The following is a 26433-nucleotide window of genomic DNA, read 5'->3' as shown; positions in this document are numbered from 1 at the left end:
TAACCACGCCACAACTTTCAATTTCTACCAAACATCGTTTGAACTAGTTCAAACCACACTCACACTGGAACAAAGGTCAGTCCATTTTGTCTGCCTACATCGCCCTCCTCCTAGTAGAAAAACAAACTGACTGAATCTCTCTTTTTGGAGCAGTTTCCGAATCTCCTGGAGTGTGGAAATTCGATAGGTGGCAACCTGATTATTACTGGAGCCTCAGTCACTCAGTTAACCAACCACCCATAAACATGGTCACATCTTAGACTGGATTCTTCATAGTCATGATGATAATATTATACGGTCTTCCCTGGTATCCCACGAACTTGCATCAGATCACCACTGCATTATATGCCATCTTGACGTATCAGTCCCGAACCCTCCACCTTTATTTGCTACTAAGAGAAGCCTCCGTATGATAAATAGAACCAAACTAATGCGTGACATCCAAGCAAACCTAACAACTTGCTTACCTCCTACAGCAGAACAACTCGATAACTGCCTGCGTTCATTGCTCGAAAAACATTCCCCAACCACCAAGTGCAGATTATCAATTCAAAAGTGTTCTCCGTGGTATAGCAGAGATAAGGACCAGCTTCGCACTGCTAAAAGTGACCGCCGCAAAGCTGAGAGTCCTTGGTTTTCCACCAGACTCAATATTCATAAGCAAATATATGAAGCCGCTAAGAAGAACGTCACAAAACCATAGCTCATGCAGCGAAATCAGCCCACTACAGTACTAAGATCATGGAAAGTTCCAGCTGCAAAGAGCTCTTCGAGATTACTAACTATGTAGTAAACCACTTCTAACTACCTTCTCTCTAGTCGACCTTCGGACCTGTTTGCGAATTTCTTCCGTGACAAAGTACAAACCATTAGAGATAAGCTTGACAACACAATTTCAATCGACTCGTCAACACCATACAGTTGGGATACAGAATTTCAGCGGCAACCATTAGCGGCATTTGAACCTGTCTCTATGGATTTAGTACGTACGATCGTGATGAAAGGTGCACCAAAGTCACGTGAACTTGATCCAGTTCCAACATCACTGCTGCTTGAGTGCTTAGATGCAGTATTTCCTTCACTAACTGATGTTATTAATACCTCTCTCTCATCCGGGGAATTCCCATAATTTTACAAAACTGCCATTGTAAAGGCTCTGGTGAAGAAACCAACACTCGACCATTGTTATGTATAGCTGATTTAATTATATCTGATCTAATTCATTTTAATTGTTTGTCAGTTTAAAAAAAAAATTGTCATTCCATATAACCTCTAATTTGGAGAATTATTCTCAGCAGAAGTTGCAGCTGGGCCTTTTTCTTACACTAGAAGTTGTATGTTGTGCTGTTTGGAATTATTTCAAATTACTTGGATTCCAAAGGATTAATTCTGTTATTTTTCTGAAAAATACGTGTGCTCATGTGAAACTGATGAACAAGGACATTTTTTTTAAATGAAGATTTATTCAGCTATCAGAAACCGGAGTGATAATTCTTGTTTCTACAAGGAACAGTAGAATTCAACACTACAGATTTCACCATACGTCATCGTCTTCTATCTTGGATTCTTCTTCGGGATTCGAACTTGAAATTAGTAAAACATTTTGTTATTAGGACTTCAAAATTTTAATCGTGGATTATTCTTGGATTATTTTTGGATTTGATTCTATAAAACCGTAAGTTCATATTTTTTTCATTTTTAAAGAATTTTTCCAGGAAATAAATTATTATATTTTTCAAAGGTTGTTTTTACTCTTTCTTGTGTTACTGTTTATTCGAGCCTAAACACGTGACATAAGACCATAACGATTTAAAGAACTACCACCCAGTTTTTAATTTCCAATTCATATAAAAAATCTTATAAAAGGTTGTTCTATCCCAGCTTGTATCTCACCTGAATTCAAAGTCTTTTTTAGCAATGTACAATCTGCATATCGCCCTTGCCACAGTGCTGAAACTACTCTTTTAAAAGTAGTTAATGACATTCTCTCTGCTTTAAATAGCGGAAAGATTACAGTCCTCACCCTCCTTAGTTTCTCTGCAGCATTTGACATAATAGATCATGATATATTACTTCACCGCCTCTAGCATGTATTTGGCATTAATGATACAGCCTTACTGTGATTCAAGTCCTACTTGATCAACAGGACACAAACTGTGTCTGCAAATGGAATACACTCCAGCCCAATTAATGTGTGTTGTGGTGTTTCACAGGGGTCTGTTCTTGGACCTGTTCTGTTCATTCTATACACTAAGCCGCTCTCAAGTGTCATAGATCATCATCCAGTGTCTCACCAGTCGTACGCTCACGACACGCAAATATACAAATCTAGCCACCCAACTGAAGTTGATGCTACCATCATAGGTGTAGAGAGGTGCATTTCTGATGTGAAATCATGGATGACATGTAACAAGCTGCAGGTGAATGGTGATAAAACTGAGGTCATTCTGATCACAACACAAAGAATTTTTGAGTCACATCCTTTACCTCAAACAATAAATATCAGCAATACCAACATTAAATTAACACAGTCAGTACGAACTAGGTGTTACTCTGGACAGTACTCTCACATTGCATCAACATGTTATGAACATACGCAAGGCTGCATATCTTGAGCTGAGACGCATCAGCTCCTTTCGCAAATATCTTTCAGTTGATGCCACTAAAACACTTGTGTGTTCATTAGTACTTTGAAGACTGGACTATTGTAAATTCTGTCTGGTTCATCTCAGTATCTACTTCAGAAACTTCAAAAAGTTCAAAACACAGCTGCTCGGATCATACTCAGAGTACCACGATCAGATCACACCTCCCCGCTGCTCTGTACCCTACACTGGCTATCGATTCGATCCAAAATCAAAAACAAAATTTGATCTCTGTGCTACGTTTCACTGACGGACTCCAGTCCAACACACCTTTCCGACCTCACGCATGTGTACACACCAGCAAGATATTTAAGCTCCTCTTCTGACAATCGTATACTCAGTATTCCGACAACGTTCTTTTGCATACCAGGGCCCAGCAACGTGGAATGAATTTCCCACTGAACTTAGACACAAAGACACAGTGATCCCATTCAAGAGTGCTCTTAAAACTCAATTGTTTCGACTGCGGGAACAAACTTAAAGACCTAATAATGTTTCCTACCTTAAATATTTTCAGCATGTTTTATGTTTTCTAATTTCATGTTTTTTGTTGTTGTTGTTGTTGTAATAATATCATTATATATGTTTTTTTTATGTTAAAGGTGTTGTTAATGTTGTAAAGCGCATACAGCTTCTAAAAATTAGGCGCTATACAAAGTCCTCATTATTATTTATTATTATGTAGACAGTGAAACCTATCACGTGACCTTGTAAAGCGTCATAACACTTTTCTGTTCATAGGTACTGCTAGCATAGGAGCGTTGTCGTTGTCATTGTTCGATTTGGACCAACCAACTGAAATATCAACATGGGAGAATTCTGGAAATCATGTGCATTGTACGTGGTTTTAATTTCCATTTCAAATGGAGTTTGTAACGGTCTAACTTATTCTGACAAAATAATTGGATTAAACGCATTCATCGGCTCAAAGATGCGAGCGTCCCATGTTCTAATCTCAATGTTGGAAGAAATGAGGCCCCAGGTAGGGGAAATGTATGGTTTTTATTCCAGTATTAAGATGACTGATGAAAACAAACTGAAACTATCGGCGGGAGAATCTTCCTGTTTAAAAGATACACTGATGATCTTAACTAACTCACTGGGAAATCCCATGCAGCAGTGGGCATTAAAATGTAAGTACATGTAGGTCAATATATGTGTTACGAGACCCCTTTCAGAGTTGAAGGCAATACAAGTGCATTAAGTTGAGCAATCACACGAATCTGATGTTTTCTAATTAAAGAAACACCTAAAGTTGTAACAACACAAAATAACAGTATGTGTACAATTTAAATATATTTATAGTACATATAAAGTTATTTCTCGTAGACTGCATCTCATTCCTTGGCGCAGTCTACGCATTGGTTCATGGTGCGGTATATTGAAACGTTTTGTTTTCTAGTCATGCTTTCAAACCAGGTACTAGTCCGATAAATAAACCCTATGAATATGTGTTGATACTGATGGACAATATCATCACGGGCGAAGGGCTGAGTTATCGGCCCAAGCAGGTACTTGCGAAAACACACGTAACAACCACGAATGAATACAAATCAGCGTGCAGCTATAACCATGGTAGTGTTACAATGTCTGACGCCTCTCTGATATATTTGTGTGTGTTTGTTTTTGAATTTTTTTTTAGGTCGCCCTACACCCTTCCCCAAACACATCGGGTTCATGGTCATTTGTACCCAAGTCGTTTCGTACCCTAGGTGCTAGTCGTTTCATACCCGAGGTACTGGTCGTTTCGTACCCATTAATTTACAGGTCAAATATACAGTATTGTCATATTTACCTCTCTCTCTTGGCCCAATCTTTTTCCTACCTTAAAAATTGCATGGGCAAAGCATATCTGGGCAAAAAATTGACCAAACACAAAGAATTACAGTAATTGTCTTGTTTTCACTGTATAATAGCATACATGTACTAAACATTTTGTAAAAAATTCACATTGCCAGTAAAAATACAAATAAAATGTTGGCCAGGTTAAAATAACTTAATAAGTCCATTTTTTTCTATCATTCAAATTAACAAACATTGTCATATTTCTTGGTATTATTTAGTAATGACTATCGTGACTGAAAAAATTACAAATGTTTATCCTCTCAAATCAACTAGAAATTCTGTGATCTTTTTTTAAACGGGGCTGAATGCAGATAAAACAGTGTTGCTTGATTAAGTTTCTCTTCTCCAAGGACCAATATTGGTGTTAATTTCAATTTTTGTTGCCTGCTTTTGAAGGTGTTGCACTTGGTATACTATGCGGACCACCAAGCCATTTTTTTGGTTGACTGCTGGCTGCATTAGCATACTTGTGCAAATTTTGGGACACTTTCACCAATCACAAGAAACTAACAAGTTAGTGGCATATTTGAAATTCTCCGTTTTCAGCTAAGTACAAATATTAATATTTTTTCATGGTAAGTGAAAATTTGTTTTCATTGTTTGGCATAATCTGTTTTATTTTGCTATCCTCCTAAATATAATGCACATAAATAATCGAGCACAGAGAGAGAGAGAGAAGATGATTTAACTTGTTACTGCATTTTACATATATTTACTTCTGTGTGTTAAAACTGATTTTTTTAATTATTTAAATAACCAAAGATATATATGTATGCTTTGATTCTGCCAGTATTGAAACGTTTATAATACAGCACCCCATGTAATATGGCATACATTTTTTCCAGAATAGAACAGTAAAAACTACAATCCAATGAATGATTGAAGGAGATGTCTCAGTAAGACGAAAGATTAGCTCAAACAGGTTTCTTAAAGAACAGAAGACTAACAACATTATTCCGAATTGTACATTCCAGTTTTATTTACATACATGAAGAAAACATAATTACTATATGCATTTCTGTTTTCAGATTTAAAAAATCATTGTATATAAATGCAATTAATTTTCCTTGTCGGTCATTTGTCAGGTTGTATATGCTGCTGCAACGTTTCAGTAATTTTGAGGAGGAGATAATGCCGTTCTGGTACTCTTTTCACACACAGAATTTTCTTGCCTGTATTTTTTTATATGTTTTTTTTTGTGGTATCTTCTCAACTTTTTTTCTGATACCAGATGAATCTGTGTAACAACTGAAGTGGCTTTGTTGTATAAGAGGCTAACTAGCACACATAAAGGAAGATTGGCTTTGCCAGCTTTTGTGTTGATCCTACGATGCCAACCCTCTACATCGTTACTGGTTCTAACAGATTTTCTAAGCATTGACCACGATTCAACTGGGAATGTGGTGTTTGTAATCCAGGTTGACTCCACATAGTCAGCCCAACTGTATAACAGGAATCTTCATGGACTGTTCCTTAAGATGAGCAAAGGCAGAGGCCATATGTTCTGCAGACAAAAATGGTAGCGCTATCACCTGAAAAAGAGACACATAATGAAAGCAATTTTTTAATAAGATAACACATTAAAATTTTTATGAATAATAAGGAAGCCTTAAACATGGGAGATAATACAATGAAATGTTACCTTAACAATGACAGAGATATCATTCAAAATAAAAATTAGCAAATTCATCAGAGTGCCAGTAATAATTATTACCTTCCTGCAAAACTGATGAACACTCTTTTCTTGAATGTTACGGTTTCTCTCCACCCCAATTCCTGCAGTTTTTGCCACATGGCTTGCCCCAGGTGAAATGCACAGTCGTGGATAGGCACTCCTGGATACACACGCCGGAAAGCTAGCCAGATACCTAAATAAATAAAACATAATGTGATGGTGATGAAGAAGTCTGTGCTTGTGCTAAGTAATATAAATAAATAATTTTTAGCAACTATGTTTTAATGTAAAGGTAAAATGAAATTATACTGAAAGCTAACATGAACAGAAGGTATACGAGCGTATAAAATGGCCATAGCTTGATAGAATCAAGAAAAATAGTTCATCAGTAAAATTACACAATATAATTCATTGGCTAATAATTGGAGAAGAATAAAAAAAATGTGTTATATTAATATTAGGAGACTAGCAACAACACCTAAAATCACTACTACTACTGCTGTACTAACCTGTTTCAAAGTTTGCAACAATCTCTTTGACAGCAGGAGGAGACTGGAGAAGTCGCTTCAATGCTTTGAATACCTAATTATAAACAAAGAAGAAGACCGTGATAAGTTACTTTAATATGCAACATTACAGCATGAAATAATAATAATAAGTTATTATTAAATGGGACCCTGATTATTTTGAAGGTGGCATTTACGTACCAGACCTTGGCTTTTCCCAAAACTTTGAGTTGTTCGTCAGTGGCTAATAAAATGTGACGTTTACTGCCAACATGAATGTCCTTTCAAAGAAACTTGTCTGGAAACTGTTATTTATCCAACTGAAAGAAATAAAACAAGAAAATAATAAATATTGACAGTCTAAGAAAGCAAAATATTAATACATAATGACTTGTGCTACTTACAACAAATTCTAAGTCGTGCGGCTCATTTGGCCACATTTCTGGCAGTCCTATTGGCAGCTCTAATTAACTTTGCTGGTTCAGGTAGAAAGTGACCATCCATTGGCACTAATTCCCGTATTACTCTGTCAATGATCGTAGCAGCTGACGTGTATTTATGCTGTCTGGCTACAATCTTCACCAATGGAATATATTATAGAATACGTGAGCATTACAAATAAATAAATAAATAGCATAAAGTGGAACGTATCTTTGAATGATGTGTATATCAAAGATTACTTACAATGGTTTACCTTTTAGAAACGATGAATATTGACAGGCGCAGTGTGATCAGCCATTGTGTATTATGAAATTACTAAGATTATGTGGGCAAGCAACTAACCTCCATTGACACTTTAACCTTCGAGACTTGGAAGGAAGCGCCTATGTTAAATGTGATTGTCACTTCTATATCTTGGGACGCTGTCCAGATATGAGAATAACATCTGGTTATAATCTGGGGAAAAAAATATTTTCGTGGTTACCTAATGTGAAGACGCTGCACATTTATTATGAATTTGTTTCTTACATTAAGATTGATTAAATTAAGATGAAATAAAAGGATAAATACCTTACTGGACTGAAGAGTTGTCGATCGGCATGTTAGAATCGTTGACACTGATACTGACGTCAGTATTCATTGTCTCGTCTGTAAGTTCACCATACGTAGGGTCATGGACATCATGTCTTTCATCAGCAGTCAGATGTGTACTCTCTGCTATTGGCAAACTGTTCACCATATTGTCGAGACCGTCATCTGTCGAAATCAGTGGTGGAGGAAGTTGGGAACGGTCCTTGCAATGCCAGCCAGTCAGCATCTCATCGCCATAATGTAACTGCCTATACAGTATCTGTGATATGCCTAAGAAGAAAACCAACAACATCAGCATAGTAGCTACAGCAGTAATATTAATATTATTTCAACAACCACCAGCAGTACATTTACTACTGTTGCTGCTACTACTGTAAACAAAATAAATAATGTTAATAATAATAATAATATCATTATACATACCTGTTTCACATGTACGATGCTGCCACTTTTGGCAAACATTACATTGTAAAGCATGTTGATGTAGTCTTATGCTTAGGAAACAAACTACACACTTGTCCATTTCTTGCTTGTATTTGCTTGTGTGTGTTGATGTCTGACTATTTCTTACAACACTTTATTTTTTAAAACCTACTCAACTATTTATATCTGTATTGCACTTTCTTGTCAGATGTTGTTTGCACAGAAGCATTATAAATGTGGCTTCATTTACTGATATAAATAGATAGAACAACATTAAAATAAACTGATATAGAAATCAAACTTAAATTGTACAATACCTAATGACTAACAGTTAGGAGTGGAACATATGTCAATTGTAACCGACGAAGGAGAGTAAGAGGAGGGACAATTAGTAACAATGTATGCATCCATGAGAACTATTGAATGAGTTTCCTAATTGATTCTTTTTGGCGTAATGATAAATTTTAATCCATTGTATATAACTCCAATTTTGCCTTGTGATCGTTATACTAAATTATTAGTGCCCGAGTAAAACAAATTCAAACTTCCGAAGATAAAGTAAATCTCCAAGTAAACAAGTGAGGTAAATATAGTATTAATGTCAAATAATTCTTGACATGGAATTTGTTAAGATTTCTTTGAATCAAAAGACTGCTTCAACTTACTAAATATCTCTGGATTTTAACATTTGATAATATTTCAATTATGCTTCCTGTTAAAGCATACTAGGTCATGTAGAATTCATATAATGTTATCCCTTAATTATGTTCCTACTATTATTATTATTATTATCCATTTATATATAGCCATTACTTGACTAACATGTAGATTCATTTTAACATTGATTGTTAGTGTAATTAACTTTGTAGTTTTGTATGCCTCAATCTATGTATCGATCGATCAATCAAAACAAAAGCAACATAGAAATAGTTTATTCTGATGAAATGAAAATTGCACATGCTATTATATTACAATGCTTCATCTTGGCGATCCAAAGATACTCACTCTCACATGGTAATACCTGTAATGAAACATTGAACAGCTTTAAACAATTTGAAATACCTATGAAATATTTTTTTATATATGATATTAGTGGTTATTTTTTTAGATTAGGTGCGAAATGACTATCGGGCAAGGCATGTTACATTGTAGGACTGTTGCCATAGATGACACCTACTTGCATAGATCGTTTAGAATGATTTGGATTTTTGTATATAGCTTTAACGATTTTTCATTCATATGCCTACACTACAGTGTGTCAGTTTATCGTGATGTCTAGCACTGGACATCAGAAATGAAGCATCATGTCGGGTCCATTGAAACACCCCAAACCACACCCTTAACCTTTGAAACAACTCAAACCAAACCACACTATCAAATCTCCACAAAATAAAGGGATAAAACAAAGAAAATTACTTTATTGATATAATTTACTTGAATTTCAGTAAACCAGCTATTAAAAAATTGCTCTGTCCATACTGTAATTATCATCTCAATCACTGATAGGCATTCCTTTATACAAGCCATATACAAGATAAAAATTTATGTTGTTGTTGTTGTTGTTATAAGGTTTAACGCCATTTTTCAGCACACGATAGGCTATACATGGCGGCCAGTATTAATGGTGGAGGAAGAACTCGGGGAAATCCCCGGAAAGAACCACCAACCCTCAAGAAGCAACTGGCAAGCTTTCTCACATACCCACATTGGCCGTATCTGAGACTCGAACCTATGCAAACAGAGGTGAGATGGCAGTGATCCGTAATGGAGAGCGCTTTAGACCACTTGGCCACTCGTGGCCCCAAAAATTTATGTAGCAAAACCATACAGTATATTGTAAACGGCATGGTCAAATGTGAAAGGCTCAACAGAGACTGAACTCTGAAAGAATATATGGCATCTGTCACCAAGGTACGAGGAAGAGAACTACTAATATAATTTTAACATATGAAAACAAATAAGGGCACCTCACAGACACTAACATAGCATAACAACATAACAAACATACATCTCACAACATATCGTATATCACCAAACAATAAACAATTACACATGGGCAGGGTTTAGACCTCTTGAAGTAGGGTATAATGAAGGTTGGAGGTCAGTGTTAATCACTAAAGTGAGGCAGTATGGGTCAACTTGGAATATTTGAAAGAGAGGGGATTAACAATATTTAGCAGAACAACACATAAAAACTGAACACCATAACACAATATGATACTAACACCTACAAGCATACCAAATAAAATGCACAACATGCAGACATTCAGCACAAATTAACTTTTTCTTTTTCTTTCCTGTTATATAATGTTTCTTTGGAGTGGGGGTAAAGGCCAGTGTGACAGAAGCTGTGGGGATCATCAGTCCACTTGGGCATGATATTGCTTAGGTGTGCCATTCTGACACCCTCAAGATGACAGAAATTTATTTTCACTATAAATCGAACACTTTGACAATAAGGCCACTTGGCTGCTTATTCATGGTTACATTTTTTAATTTTTTTGCTCCCAAAACCAAAAAACCATAGGAGAAAACTCAAGAACTTGATTTAAAGCCAGTTCAATGCATCAACACTGTAGGTAAATACCACGAAATACAACAATTCAACCTAACCAGTATGCATACAAAAAAGGACAATCATTGATCTCTGGCAAAGATCGCTAATAGTATAAGAGTGAGGAAACCATCTGAAAGTGTAATGCCTAAGGAGGGGAGTACAAACCCAAATACCTTTAGACATGGAAACAGAGCAGAAGGAAGCCTAGAAATTTAAAAAATATAAATAATTTTTTTTAAATCCTCAAAATTCTTTTTGATTTTTGTACTGTGAATCCCACATGAAGGGGGGTGGGGGGTGGGGCGAACAACCTGAATATATAAAAAAGATGTCAACTTTAGGTACAAGGGGTCAAGGCAAAAGTTTTTAGCATAGCTGTCGGGCCAGGTAATATATCCAAATAAAAAATAGTATCAGGATAATTTTCCTTGAAAAATGACTGCAAAAAGGTGCAAAATTACATGTTTGAGAAGAACTGCATTCTTTAGTTCTTTTCATTTGGGTTGCATTACAGATTGCATTTTTTAAAATTCTTGCTGTCATTCGCTTCGTTCAGATTGTGAAATGTTTTCTTCAGAACAGTTTGGATTGTTTCGGAATGCTGACAGTTCTTATACATGTGGCCAGTGTTTCAGCAATGTACAAATTTATGTACATGTATTGTTTTTACTGTATGTTGTGCATGATGAATTTAGACAGATCTGTTTTATTTGTACCTATGTGTCAATCTTTGCATTGTTTGCCCATTTAGATTTGTATGGAGTGGTGTAGTTTTTTCTCTCTTCTTATTTTCTGGCCTTTTCTTCAGCTGTTTGTTTTTGGCATCGTGCACTCAGATGATAGGTCTGTACATCCTTTTATATTTGTCTATCTATCTGACTTGCTACCAGGTTTTTCTTTTTTTTGTTTCCTCCAGTTCATTTATATTTGTCTATCAGTTTTGCTACCTGTCTTATGTCTATCCATTTATCTTTTTCATCCAGAAACATTCGTACCCACCTGCCTCCGTCCTTCTGTCCCTCGTTCTCGTAGATAATATATCCTCATAATTCTCTCCTTTAATGAAACATGACTATGTTTACATTTACCTGTCTATGTATGTATGTATGTATGTACATATACCTTCCACCCTCATTCAGTCTCTATCTCTCTCTCTCTCTCAAGGTGCTTTTTTCTGACATTTCTGGTAGTGGAAATATCAGGAAAAAAATAAAAAAGTGTTGGTCTATCTTTTAAGGAATATTGTCACTCCTACACATACAGACACTGAAAATAAGACTTTCATTTGTTTGTAATAGTTCAATGGTTGTTTTGTTCTCTTTTGTTTTGAAGTTTCTATGTTTATATCTGTTTATGTACTTCTATGCAAATTTGTTTTATAAGAACTTTTAGCTTTTTTACTGATAATTCCAATCAGTTATATAAATAAAGTATTTTTTTATTTATTTCTTTATATGTATAACAAGAGGTTTGGGGATGATTCTAGGATTTGGGGTGGCTTGTATTTCTTTGGGGTGTTCCAAAGGTTTGCCCAGTCACATTATTCTTACACCAGGCCGACCAGTTCTATTAACCCCATAATGATGAGTGCCTAGCAGGCAGCTGTTAGTACTATTTGTATAAGTATTTGTCATGTCTAACCACTTAGGCAACCAGGCTGGTGATTGAAATAAATAAGGTTTGCAAAATTCATTCATTTGGACAATTGATGGACAGGTGATTATGGATGAGCAACTTTTTCTGGTAGATGAAAATGGTCTCGTAAAAATGGTTTAGAGCCCTATCAGATGAGTACAGTATTATACAATGTAGCAATTAACAATTTTGTTTTTGTCCAGGTCTGATTTCCACCACCTGTCTTAAGCACCTCTTCTCACCCCTTTATTGATTGTTTATCATGTATGTGAATATTATAATGTAACAGGTTTCTCACAATGACAAGATATTATGGACATTGTAAATATTATGGACTGACACTTTGGACATAAAAGAAGCTCACTAGATACTATGGACATCATAGACATAAGTCATACCAAAGACTTATAAAAATGGTACTAACAACTGCCTCACTAGGTTCTCAGCAATGTATTAGTGTTAGGACTGGTTGGCCTGGTGTCAGGATAATGTTACTGGGTGGGACATGATGCTAAATGTCTCTTGCATGATGCCCCATTGCTAGATATCACCATAAACTGCCACACTGCCGACATGGTAGCGATATGACTGAAAACTTGTTAAAGCTAAGTTAAAATTCCAAATCACATGCACATTGATGCTGACTAGACTGTATGGACATTATTGACACTGACCAGATTGTATTGACATTATTGATACTGACCAGATTGTATTGACATTATTGACACTGACCAGATTGTATTGACATTATTGATACTGACTGGATCCTTTGGATGTTATTAACACTGACTAGACACTATGGACATTATAAATACTATGGACATTATTAACATGGACTAGATACTATGAACATTATTGACACTGATCAGATGCTATGCACATTACTGACACTGAGATAGTATGCACATTACTGACACTGGCTAAGATACTAATGCAATTACTGACACGGACTAAGATACTATGCACATTACTGACACTGACCAAATATTAGGCACATTACTGACTGAGATACTATGCACATTACTGACACTAAGATATTATGCACATTACTAAGATACTAATATACTATGCACATTACTGACACTAAGATACTAGGCACATTACTGACACTAAAATACTAGGCACATTACTGACATTGACCAGATACTAGGCATATTACTGACACTGACCAGATACTAGGCACATCACTGACACGGCGCCATTGACATTACAGACAATAGACACTGTGGATGTTATGAATACTGTGGACAGACTGGACATTATTGACATTCACTAGACACAATGGACAAGATAGGCATTTGCTAGACACCAGTATGGATATTATAAATACTGTGGACATATACTGGATATTATAGATACTGTCCAGACACCATGTACATTATAGATACTCTAGACAGATACTTGACATCATAGACACTGACTAGACACTATGGACGTTATACATACTATGGACAGATACTTGCCATCATAGACACTGATTAGACACTATGGACATATACTTGCCATCATAGATACTGACTAGACACTATGGACATTATACATACTATGGACAGATACTTGCCATCATAGATACTGACTAGACACTATGGACATTATACATACTATGGACATGTACTTGCCATCATAGATACTGACTAGACACTGTGGACATTGTACATTCTATGTCTATGGACAGATACTTGCCATCATAGATACTGACCCAACACTTTGGACATTTTACATATTATGGACAGATACATGCCATCATAGACACTGACCAGACACTATGGACATTATACATACTATGGACAGATACTTGCCATCATAGACACTGACCAGACACTATGGAGATCATACATACTATGGACAGATACTTGCCATGATAGATACTGACTATTATTTTAACTCATTTTTTTAACTTTCTTTTTCATAAGAAAAAACAATTTTAACCTTTGTTTCTTCTTATGCAAGTAATATTTGTTTATTAAGTATTAATTCATGTTGGAGTGGAAAAGGGAGAGCCTTTTAAATGTCAAGTTGCCAGGTGAATTGCCATTTTAAATGTCAACTTGCCATGTGAATTGCCATTTGCTCTTATAATACAGATATTATTTATTATAAGTATTTAAAAGTCAAACATTTCTTTTCTGCACATGTTTATATATTTGGTACTGTTTCAAACATTTCTATTTGAAAAGCTATGCAGTTTCTACTCAAATTGAAAAAGATTTTTTAAAACATTCTTTCGTATTGTTTACAATAAAGAATTGTATGTTTTACGGATACTGATCTTTTGGATTTTTAGTTCTGTTTTTTCTTCAAGTTGATGCCATTGTTCGTCAGTGGACAGTTACAAAGTTAATTTCATTCAGGTTCCATATTGGCAAAAGATATTATTGTTCTGTAATGTGCTTAATCTTAACGCATTGCAGTTAGTCACAAAAAGGAAAAATGATTTACGATAAGAACTGTGATTTTATCTGTACTTTGCAGTTATTGATGCCTCAGGAAAAATCTCAAGTGGCCTTCTGGATGGAAATATTAATTGGATTGGATCATATGATGAGTGTCTCAACCTTACAGCTGTGGTGTATACAGGGGTCAATCAGACTGGAGAAAAGTTATTCCCCTTTACCGGGCAGTATTGTCAGCTGGGTATCCCACTGAATCCACAGAAATCTCCACCTGTTGATGTTGGTGTAAGTGATTGTCTATCATGCATTAGTGAGTTTATGTCAACGTATGACATGTTATACAATTGTCCTTTTATAAAAATGCATCAACTGTCAGGCACTGGATGCTATAGTCTGAATATACCTCCCTGTTTGTTTGTACCCACTACCAGTTTGAAAAAATGAAAAGCATAAATGAGATTTTTTAAAAAATGCACAGAACTTAGTTCATTCACTGATTTATAATTTCAGACCTGATTATGACTGGGGGCAGGGGCAGGGCTAACATCATTATTGTCTGCACGTTTCATACCAAATGGAAGTTTTCATTGTAAAAGATGATCCTGCTTGCCAGTTATTTTGTTTCTGGACATGTCCATTTTCAGCAAAGGGGTGGGATGCACAGCTACACATGTATGTACGTAGAATAAAAGAATCTATGTTGGGGTTCAGAAAGAGACAAGGAATCCCAGTCAGGGGGTTATATTAATTAAGTCTCTATGAGCTATGCCGAGTGGGGAGACAAATAATTTAACCCCATCACTAAAATTTCTTTGTCTTGGTACAAATGCAGACATACATTATTTTTTCACCCAATTTTTTCCAGTTAAATTAAAATAAACCTTCACTGTTGCAAGTTATTTGACAGATTCTAAACACAGTATTCTTCAGGTACTATTATTGCTTCTCACTCAGTATAAAGGTCAGAAGGTCATGTACTCTTTTATGAAAATCTGAATAATTATCTAAGTAGAATCTAGCTATATATGCTGCTCTTAGAAAAGGAAATACAAAATTAGGAATAAAAGTTATAATTGTTGCTCAAAATATAGTACTGCTCATTTTTACAAATATGTTAATGAGGGCAACGGGGCAACCTGTCAACTAGGGGTGGGTATTGAATCAAAAATCATATTGCGATATTTTACAGTAGTAAACAAAATATTGCAATATTATTGCAATATATTGATTCAAGAAAGAATTAGAGATCACTGCTAGTTTATTGAAATAAAATGAATGCAAACTTCAAAAAATTACTTAAAATTATTTAATTGCATAATTAAAATACAGTAGAGAAAATGAATAAAATGCAGTACAGTAGTTGCAATCAAACAGAAATGTGAAGAGTTACAATTTAAGTCTTTTGTCTGAATGGTTCACAGTTTGTAGTTTACTTTTTGATAAACATAGAATGCATAAAACTGCAGATTGGTCTCATCATTGTCACTTTACCCAGTGTAGTTCAAAGTGAACTGCCTTGAAAATCATGTGATTGAACATACTTCATATTTTTTTTTTAAAGAAGATAAGAGCATCAACATGATTTGGCTCTAGGGCTGAACGTTGTGCATTTACTGTATCTCCAGCAATGGAGAACACCCTCTCATAAGGGACACTTGTTGCTGGGATGTACAATAAGGATTTAGCAAGCTTAGCTAATCTAGGAAATCTCTGCTCATGACTTTTCCACCATTGAAGAGGATTTGAATTCAAGAGAATCGACGACACTGTATAGTTCTTAAGCTCTTTTTTAAAACTGTACCGATGTCACTTTTTACTGATTATGCGGATACCGCATAAAGCCGATTATTAAAATTGCCGATACCAATTATGAGACTGATTATATCAAGAAACCCCCTGTTCTACAATTAGTGAAAGCACTAGCAACAAGTAAATGATGCCCTATTTTTGTTATAACTTACAATGCCTAAAATGGGTGCAGATTTATGTTAACAGTTCCAATGTGGTCTCAAGGTACCAAACATGTGATAACTATTTCCCACATTTTATATCCCAATTTATTTCTTATTGTTAACTCATATATGCAAATAAAACTCTTTACTAAATAACATTTTTTTTCCGAATTAGTTTTTTGGGTGCACATATGCTCTGTGATAGCTTTCTTCATTCTTCCTTTTAATTTAATATGGTAATCAATGATTATATATATGGTACAGTAATGCCAGGTCAAGTTGACTTGTGTAAGTTTCATTGGTGGGAATGGAGCTCATAATTTGCTTCTTGAGAAAAAATTTACAGAATTCAGTGATCATTCCTGGAATTTAGGAAGCAATTCACTACAAGCAAAAGCATGTAAAGCATGACAAAAATAAATTTATGAACTGCTGGTTGACAAAGATGTACTTTGTGAAGCTAGCCATAAAAGGGGGGGGATTAATTCCTGAATGTGTGAAATCGACGGTCGCATTATATGTCACTTATTTTACATTGCAAAGTACGATCGTAGGGTTTTAGTATTAACCGATTCTGCCCCGATCCTGTCTGTAGGCATGATGAGGCTGTACCCTTCTTCCGAGCTCTGCACCATCAAGGTCATTTAAGATACACCAACGTGGGTGGTATTAAAAAAAAGCAGACAGATATAGCTCTAAAATGATACCAAATAATCTGGAAGTTCTAGTTGCACTATAAAATACAGAGGGAAAAACCTCATGTTTTGGACCCGGTTTTTTTTCACCCAAAATTCGCTCGAGATCGGAATGTGATTTTGTGTCCTGATTTTAGACCTTTTGGCCGCAGATCTAAGGCATACCGGTCTTAACTGCACACAGACAGGTGAACCTTTGCAAAAACTAGGATAAGGTGGGCAATTGGAATAAATTGCGGTCTCCATATGAAAATGATGGGTCCATTATGCAAAAAAAACAAAAAAAAGAACTCCAACTTTTACTTTTCTGCTCATGCGCAAGCAAAAATAACCAATGGAAAATGATGTTTCTAATACAACTAGGCATTAGTCTGATGGAGAATCTGTTGAAAGCCAATTTATTACGATGTATTCAGATCAGCCTCCCAGATGTCTTTCCTACAAACATTTCAGGCAAAAATGACAAAAACCTCTGGGGCCGAATGAGTTAAAAAGTCATTATCTAAATAAAGTTTCTTACAAAATTATTTGGAAAATAATATACATAATATAGATTTGCTTATTACCTGTTCTTTCTATTAAAAAAAGAGAGACTGTAGGAAAGTAGATATTTTACATTTGATAATGCATTTATTTCAGGTGACAACAGTTAGACCTATGCACTAACGATGATGCGCAATGCAAAGACCATGGAAGTAGTGCAAAACAGTCATGTAATGATTTATTTTGTAATATTATGGCTGTATTGCTTGTTGTCAATAAAGTAATAACTATCCGATTTTTTTCAATTTTCATTGCCTATTACATTATTAGTCTTGGAAAAATATTCACTGCTTAATCTGGTGATATTTTTTTTTTAAATTGGCAATAAAATATTGAGATTGGCGATTTTTTTTTGCGACAACTTTTTAAAAGTCAGGACCATCCCTGTAATGTGTATGCTGGAAGTTCAGCGGCCACATGAGGCCTCAGTGGCTGGTTGGCTGCTGTGATTGGGATAAGTGCATGCATGGTATTTATAGTTTGTTCTGAGCAGACAATCAGCGGTAGTTTACACCAAGCATGTTAAAAAGTATTTACTTTTAAAGATATACTGTCTTTCAATTAACCCCCAAATCAAATGTTTATTCCTTAATTTCCACTCTTTAATTCTGATTTAAAATTCAAACCATGTCAAGATGAATGTTATGATTAAATTTATATTTTGGAAATTTGTTTACGTCATCACCAATTATTTCTGCCGATGTTGATTATACCAATTGTTCCAATAATCAGTCCGATTATGAGTATGGTCGATTAATCGGTACAGCTTTACTCTTTTTATACTTTCCATTTGTACTTTTGAAGTCTAAACACTAGTTATGTAAACATCACCAAGAAGTTCTTGCATGCCAGATTCCCATTAAAGTGTTGAAAATAAAATTAGGACATATCAGCAATTAATGAAATACTTGCAATTAAAGTTTTGTTGTTATTCTATAACTGTACTGTAGTTTAAAATTGTGAAATACTGTAATCATACTGTAGTTTAACATTGTGAAATACTATAATTATACTGTAGTTTAACATAATGAAACACTATAATTATACTATGGTTTAACATGGTGAAATACTATAATTATGCTGTTGTTTAACATGGTGCAATACTATAATTATACTTTAGCTTAACATAGTGAAATACTATAATTATACAATTGTTGAACATTGTGAAATACTATATTTTTAAATTATTTTGTATGTATATATTATGTCTTAGGGTTTAACAGCATGTCCACACCATACTGGCTTTTATATATAAAAATATAATGCCCCCCAAAAAAGTTAGGTTCTAGAAATGTAAAGATAAAGGATTGCTAAAAGAAAACTCTTCCAAATAAATGTTACATTGAAGTACTTCAAGATTAGTGATAAAAAAGTAAAATATGTTCAAATTATATAAAAAAGTTTATAAAATATAAGATAAATGAAAAAAATAAAAAATCCTGACAATTATTATATGCACAGTTGTTATACTGCCTTGTTGGAATGCCAAACTTTATAATACAATTTTACTTCAGGTCATACCATTTAAGTTTTGGAGGGGATGGGATTTTTTCCAGTCCCAGATGGCTTCAAATTATGTTCTTGCTCTGATTTGTAGAAAAAAACAATGAATTACATCCATTTTATCAGTTGAAACAAAATGTTATCCTGGAGTAAAAGAAAAACAAATATCCTGGTTCAGGATAAAATCCCAGGCATCCCCCTTCCCCATAGAAATTAAATGATTGGCCCATATCTTGCCAGTTACTTTTTTATGTCCCATGAGAAGCAGTGTAAAATGGGAGAACTGTATTATCTTTGTCATAAAATATATTTAGTGCTTAACTGTTAAATTCCTTGGCATATATAGATGGTTTGAAACCTTCATAGATTGAGTCCATTACAGATGTCGTTTCTTTATTTCATGTTATTGAAATTTACAAGTTGAGCTTATTTACCATCAAGGAAAGTAGTGTATTTGAACATCATATGAATAAGGAAAAAACAACTTTGAGCACTACAAAATAAATGACACCTTTTTACAAAGGACAAAATTTCCATTGTCTTGATATCCTATGAATGCTATTGCTTCACTGCTTCATTTACATTCCAGGGTTCAGATTTTCCTATTGGTACACTTATACTTGGCCTCTGTGTCCCAAGCACCTGCAGTGGCGAGGAAATACGAAGCTTGTACAATACTGGTAAATTATTTGCACGTGATTATACAAATTTTTCCTTCACTCAGAATATAAATATCTTAGGTATATAATAATCATGAATTAGCCAGAGCAAGGAAGCAACCTTTTCAGTTATTTGCACCTATTCTATATTATTCTGTTATTGCCTTCTCCAGAGGGAACTTCTCATATACCCCACCAAACTGTACCGTTGAAGAGCACTTCCCAATGGAGAAGGCAATTTTAGATTTAGTGTGTGTTATTTCGATTTTTAACATAGCTTTAAAAGGTTTTCAGTCATATCACATTGATTCCTGTGGATTATATGTACTTGTTGGTGGAAATGAGTGGCACAAAACATTGGTAAGTGTTTAAACTTTTATTTTTCATTAAATTACATAGTTTGCATGGGACAAAATTGATACAGAAAATGTAGACAGCATGTAAATAACTCAAGAAGTTCTCACTCAGGCAGCTATTATGATGCTCTGGGGTCCAGCCTACAAACAGCTGCTAGAAGGCAGGCTGCTTATCAGGCTTAGTAGCCAGGGCAGCAAGCACCTGCAGAAGGTAAAGAGTTAAGCAAAAAAATAAAATCCATCCCCTTCTGCTCATGCACAAGCCAAATAGCCAATGAAAAACGATGTTTCTAACACAACTAGGCATTAGGTTATTTGAAAATCACCTGGAAGTTGATTTATTAGGATGTATTCAGAAATAGCTTTCAGAATGTGTTTCCTACTCGAATTTCAGGCGAAAATGACAGAAACCTCCAGGGGTTAATGTGTTAAAGCCACAATGTTGCTATTATGTGCAAAAAGTCTTGTTTGCCAAATTGTCTGAATAATACTGAATCTTGAAAAATATTGATAAGCATCGTTGGGTTCCATAAAAACCAGATAATATCGATCACAGATTTCAGTAGTTACTTGGTTTTAATGGCACCCACCATTTAATTATAATTTTGCAAACAGGACAATTTTATTTTAACTTTCAGCTTTTATTGTAATGCATATTGTTATATTTTATAGCAAGCCCAAATTTTTGAAGAACAAGTTAGATTTTCCAGTCAGCTTTCCATGGGATAGATTTTCCAGTCAGCTTGCTGTGGGATAACTTAATGTTTATCAAATGTGTCCAGCCTTACTGGTTTACAAATGGGCCATTTTAATGTAGTTATACTGTATTTTCTTTCACATATTTGTTTTATCTTTACTTTTCAAGCCAGTTAAATATTACCATGTGATGACACACGACATAAAAGGTGTTTTATTTGAGGTAGCTACACATTGTTTGGCAAGACTTCTGTTGATTAATATGTAAAATTACATGACTTTCAACTGAAACTATTATGTAGGTAGCTACATATTGTTTGGCAAGACTTCTGTTGAATAATATTTAAAATTACATGACATTCAACTGAAACTATTATGTATATTTTATTTGTATTATTTGTTGGCTTTTCTCCATGATTATATGCTATGTATATCTATATTGTGAGATTGACCTTGGTCAGTAATCAAATTAAGGGCCTACCTGAGTAATGTCTTGTTATTTTGTAACCAACATCTTAAATAGCTAACATTTTTATATGATTTTTAGATAATATATTAAGATCATTATTAATTGGAGTAAACATATTTACAGATGTTCAGTTCAAGGTCTAGGTTTTTAAAAAAAAACAAACTTAGAATGTTCTAGAAGCAAGTTGTTTACAAATTTGATGGGAAAATGACCTTCATCCTGGCTCAGTTATTGTCATAGCTTTTTTATTAATGTTGTTTACATTAAAATTACTCATTCCAATCTTAACATCATAATCAGAATCAATCTTATTGTTGTGTTCAGTTATAATTTGAGAGGATTTATTTATTTGAATTATTTACTGGAATCACAAAGTGCTCAATACTTTTTGACTAAATCACTATTGGAATTAGTGAATTCATTCAAGGACATTTTGGATTATCATTGTAATTCAGCAGGACATTTGGCATGTTAGCACATTCAAGACCACTGGCACCGTACATTCACTAGTGGAATTCATTTGGAACACTGCTGGAATTCATTAGGAATACTCTATACTTTTGGTCTTGTGATAAAACTTTAAGGACTGTTTGGAACTTAATTCACAAATACTGTAGTTCTTTATAAATTTTCACTTTGTATTCTAGGGAAATAAATTATTATTGAATTTTACAAACCATTTTGGGTTTTGCTTTTTTCTTTACATAGTTGAAGTCCGAAGGGTCATAACAAAACAAAAGTGGTAATGATGATTTTTATTCTCTATTAACTTGAAATACAATGTATTTAAAAGTTCTGATATTTTCATTTCAGTATTTAGAGTTGTTTTTCTACTTTCAGTATTGTCCTTGCTTGGAAATTCCACAGCTCAATTACAGTCTAACCAAGTTATCTGCAAAGCAAAAGAGTTAGAATATGATACGAGGGCCATCATTGTTCTGTGAGTATTATATTAGATTGTTTGTCAGTGAGTATTATATGATTGTTCTGTGTTATATCATTGTTTTCTTACATAATTTATCTTCTTCACTTATGTTACCTGATTATAATACCTTAGGAGAACTACTGCCTCACAGATCCAGCCCTCCTGGCTAAACCTTTTTAGCCATATAGCTAACAATTATCTGCCCACCTAGGTGACATTTAGGTAGAATGATCTCCATGTAATAAAGAATGGGCACAAAATCCTGTCAATTCTTCAGTTACTACTTCTGCTCTTACTTACAGACAGAGAGGTCTTGCAATCCACATGTAAGTATTTTGGAAGGTTTGTACCTTAAAGCAAGCTGGAGGAGTGGTCTCTTTAAGGGAACATTTCTCTCTTCAATGACAGATTTCTGACTATTTTAGTGTTATAACTTTGCCATCCTCACACACCTAGGCACCCCTTGTTCTCTACCTCCATTGGTCACGATATGATCACCTCACATTGCTATAGCAGTATTTAGTAGGTTGAGGACTAGATTTAGAAAACTTGTATAATAATGCTGTACAAGTTCCACTTCAGTCAGATACCTACAGTAAAGTTTTCTATTTTAATTTAGTCTTAGAATCCACTTCATAGTTATATACATGATGCTTTACTGATTTTACCTGTATAGGCCATCATTTGGCCTTTCCTTTCCTACAGGTAACATTGTCTTACAATTTATACTGAGGTGTTCACTTCATAAGTATCGAAAATGATGCTTCAGTGCATATTTATGTGCATGTATGGTGTGTATTATAGAAAACTAATTTATATTACTGTACAGTTATGCCATGGTCAGATCCATACAGGTAAGTTTTCTATGCATGTTTAGTCATAGCTGCCACTTCATAGTTACTGTCAGCGATGCTTTGGTGTATTTTCTTGTACAGGCAGTCATTTGGCCTTTCCTACAGGTATTTTTTAAATTAGAATTGATATTTTAGTATTCAGTTTTTAAGTATTAATATTGACACTAGAATACTCCACCTGTACAGACCATGTGTGCCCTTTTACAGGCGATTCTTGTAGTGTGTAGCTTTGCATGGACAATTTGAAGTTTATAAAGTAGTACACTACACCTGTGTATATTATTGGCACTATTTTTGTCTTACAGATTTAGACCCTGGGCAAGACCAGACTGACAACCACTCTACATATGTAGATTGCTCCAGTTGTCATTCTGCAAATACATGTCAGACTGGCATATTCAATTGGCAGCAGTACTAGGGGTACTAAATGGGAAGGTGCAGAAGCTCACCATGAGGGATGGGGATATTATCAGTTTGCATGCAAGGGTTTGAAACCATATTGCTTGCCAGGGAGTGAGATAGAAAGCAAACACCAGTCTCAGTTACCATCTTGCATATCTTTCTTATGAACCAGCTACATAGATCAATATCCCGTACCCCATCCCAGCCTCAAGAACTGGACATCAGGCCAACCAAGATGGCCCTGTTCCATAACGACTAGACTCTGCCATATATCTCTGATGACAAAGGGCTACAATCGGTGATACAATATTAGCCACCAGAATGTCAAGTTTCACAACTTGCATAGTGCTTAGTACCTCAGTTTCCATGAACCCTGTTTCATGATTGAAGATTTGTTTCTACTAGCTGCCATTGGAGTTCTTTCCCCTTCCTCCCTCCACAACAAATGCCTGATCTGCAGTTTCAGCATCAGTTGATTATTTACTAAAGGAAGAATTTACTTTCTATTGCTTCCATTGTCTGGCAGAATAGCTGACATTTTGGGCTCATACATCATCAATTAGAAGTCCCTAGCAATCTTTCAAGAGGCAGAGCACAGCTTCTCTCATAGGACACAGTTAGTCTGTTTCTAGAATGGCCTGCATCATAAACAGTGGCCCAGCATACTCTGACCAAGACTGCAACAGTAGGTATGAACTTACAACTGGTGGAATGAGATGTAGTGCTCTCTGTATCCACCTTTTCTTAAAGATCATCAGAAGGCAAAGCTATGCTCTCAATCATAATCATCTAATCTGCTCTTTAATGATCAGGTTGATTTGCAGACAAGGCATCAGGGACACCAATTTCCATCTGACACAGTCTCAGTTACACCTTAGGGATTTGGAGGGCAGTCAACTGAAAGATGGCAGAAATGACCCTAGAATAAAAGCCTTCCAAATTTAGAACCGTCCAAATCCACAGTTCTCCTGAACAATAGTGGACATGAGACAGATAGAGGGCAATCAATTTTGCCAGTGTTTCTCTCCATGAGAGCCTCTCTGTCTCAAAATGACATCATCTTCACGCTGCACTGTATTACAGATCCCAGTAGGGGAAAGACCCCAATCCTTCTCTGCCAAATGTAGAAAAGATTTGCCATTATGACCTAGTGGTTTCTTGAGAGATTCAGTATCACTTTCAGGGCACCTCCTTCTTTGTCCAGGGTTCCCTCAGCTGGTTGTCTAGCTAAGTGGACTCGAACAACTCATTTGTGCTTCTTCATTCATAAACACCACAACGGGTTCTGAATGCCATCCAGTAGGCAAAAAAGCAATCAGTAAGGACTTTTACAAGGAATGGCTTCCAGGAAGTTCCTGCAATTTGCCTACCAAGACTACATTCTACAAGTTATTTCCAGGAGCAAGACATGATATCCCTTGTTACTCTCCTTTAATGGAGATACTAGTAAGTGATTTTAAATCCCTGAATGGTGTTAAATATGAGTCCAATATATATGCTTGCTGGACACAAAAAAAAACATGCCATGCCTTTCATCTGCCCCCCTCCCCCTTCTTTTTCAGCAATATTTTGAAATTAATTGTAGAAAAGACAAAATGAGAAGTCCAGTTAAAACAGACAATTTAAAAGCAGGGTGGATTTTCATCTCTTTTCTCAAACAGTTTAGCCCTGTGAGATCTTTTGCTCCAAAACCATATAGCCCTATAAGGATTAAGATTAATAAATAAGAATCAAAATACCTCTGTCTGAACAAGCAGACTTTGACATTAATGGACTTAAAATCCTTACACAGCATCATGGAACAGACAGTAAATTTGGCAGAGTAGTCAATAAAGCACTGATTCAAGAAAATGAAACTTTGGCAGAACTTATGTTATTGAAAAATGTTATTGTGGAGCAAAAGTATCCAAAGACTACCTGTGAACTGTGGAAAATTGTACATAACAACCATAAAGAACAGTTTTTAAACTTGTTCCAGCTGGCTAATCTAGCTATGTATATGTCCATTCAGACAGCAGACTGTAAAAGGTGGTTCTGAGCACAGAACAATATTCATACACATGTAAGGAACAGATTAAACTCAGAAACATCTAGATGCAGTATTTTTTTTACAGATTTTGATTTCAGTTGGGGCTCTAACAGAGTGGAGCAAGAAGAAAGAGAGATGGATATGGAAATGTTATGTAAATATTGAACATGGGACTTTTCCACCTCTCCCTCATTTTTGTTCTACTCCCCCCCCTTATTTTTTTGACAAGGTGAGGATCTCCCCCTTAAGATAAAATCATGGCAGTATCTCTGAAAATGGAATGGTCTCTTCTTTCCTCAGTTTTCGCTCAATATGTGCCGTATGGAATAAATCAGTGGTAGGTCTATTTGCAACAAGGTGGAATGTCAAACTCTCAACCTTTGGCTCACCAGTCCCAGATCCGTAGGCTTGTGCAGTATTATGACTCTGTGGTCTTAAAGTAATAGAAAAGAGTGAGAAGCAACAAGCATTGCAAAATTTGACAAATAATTTATTTCTCCTGAATTTATAGTGAAAATATAAAAACTCAACTCAAGTTATTGCAAATGAAATCCCAAATAATCCAAGAATTACTAACACATTTCCCAATGAATAAAGTTTTGAATAATCTTTAGTGTTATTCCTAAAAATTTCAAAGTT

The 26433-nt window shown here is 35.1% G+C and overlaps 2 protein-coding genes across 2 annotated transcripts in view; one reads left to right on the top strand and one right to left on the bottom strand.

Annotated features, from left to right (window-relative positions):
* Positions 1–3390: 3390 nt before the first annotated feature.
* The window catches only part of LOC149785089 (nose resistant to fluoxetine protein 6-like), a 42729-nt gene continuing 19686 nt past the window's right edge, over positions 3391–26433 (top strand). Inside the window, exons 1-4 of the mRNA XM_089931274.1 lie at positions 3391–3778; positions 14791–14996; positions 19994–20084; positions 22425–22524. Coding sequence (XP_089787400.1) covers positions 3454–3778; positions 14791–14996; positions 19994–20084; positions 22425–22524 — 722 coding nt within the window. The 5' untranslated portion in view covers positions 3391–3453. The remainder of the gene's footprint in view (positions 3779–14790; positions 14997–19993; positions 20085–22424; positions 22525–26433) is intronic.
* LOC149785090 (uncharacterized) lies at positions 5570–7929 on the bottom strand. Its single transcript, XM_089931256.1, has 4 exons — positions 7741–7929; positions 6675–6747; positions 6205–6358; positions 5570–6022 (listed from the first exon to the last, which is right to left on the bottom strand). The coding sequence occupies exons 1-4, from the start codon at positions 7927–7929 to the stop codon at positions 6019–6021; spliced, it is 420 nt and encodes a 139-aa protein (XP_089787382.1). The 3' UTR covers positions 5570–6018.

This window comes from Sinohyriopsis cumingii, chromosome 13 (assembly GCF_028554795.1).
Source record: "Sinohyriopsis cumingii isolate HCF-2022 chromosome 13, ASM2855479v2, whole genome shotgun sequence".
NCBI lineage: Eukaryota > Metazoa > Mollusca > Bivalvia > Unionida > Unionidae > Sinohyriopsis > Sinohyriopsis cumingii.
The sequence above is the reverse complement of the archived record's forward strand: the minus strand, read 5'-3'. Positions and strand labels throughout refer to the sequence as shown.

Bases quoted from the DNA above. Each gene is read 5' to 3' on its own strand.
- LOC149785090 (XM_089931256.1), bottom strand. From the start codon at position 7,929: ATGCTGACTGGCTGGCATTGCAAGGACCGTTCCCAACTTCCTCCACCA. The intron at 6,748-7,740 runs GTCAGTATCAGT...GTTTATAATTAG, and splicing joins ACGAGACAATGAATACTGAC to GTATTCAAAGCATTGAAGCG. The intron at 6,359-6,674 runs GTTAGTACAGCA...TTATTTATTTAG, and splicing joins TGTTGCAAACTTTGAAACAG to GTATCTGGCTAGCTTTCCGG.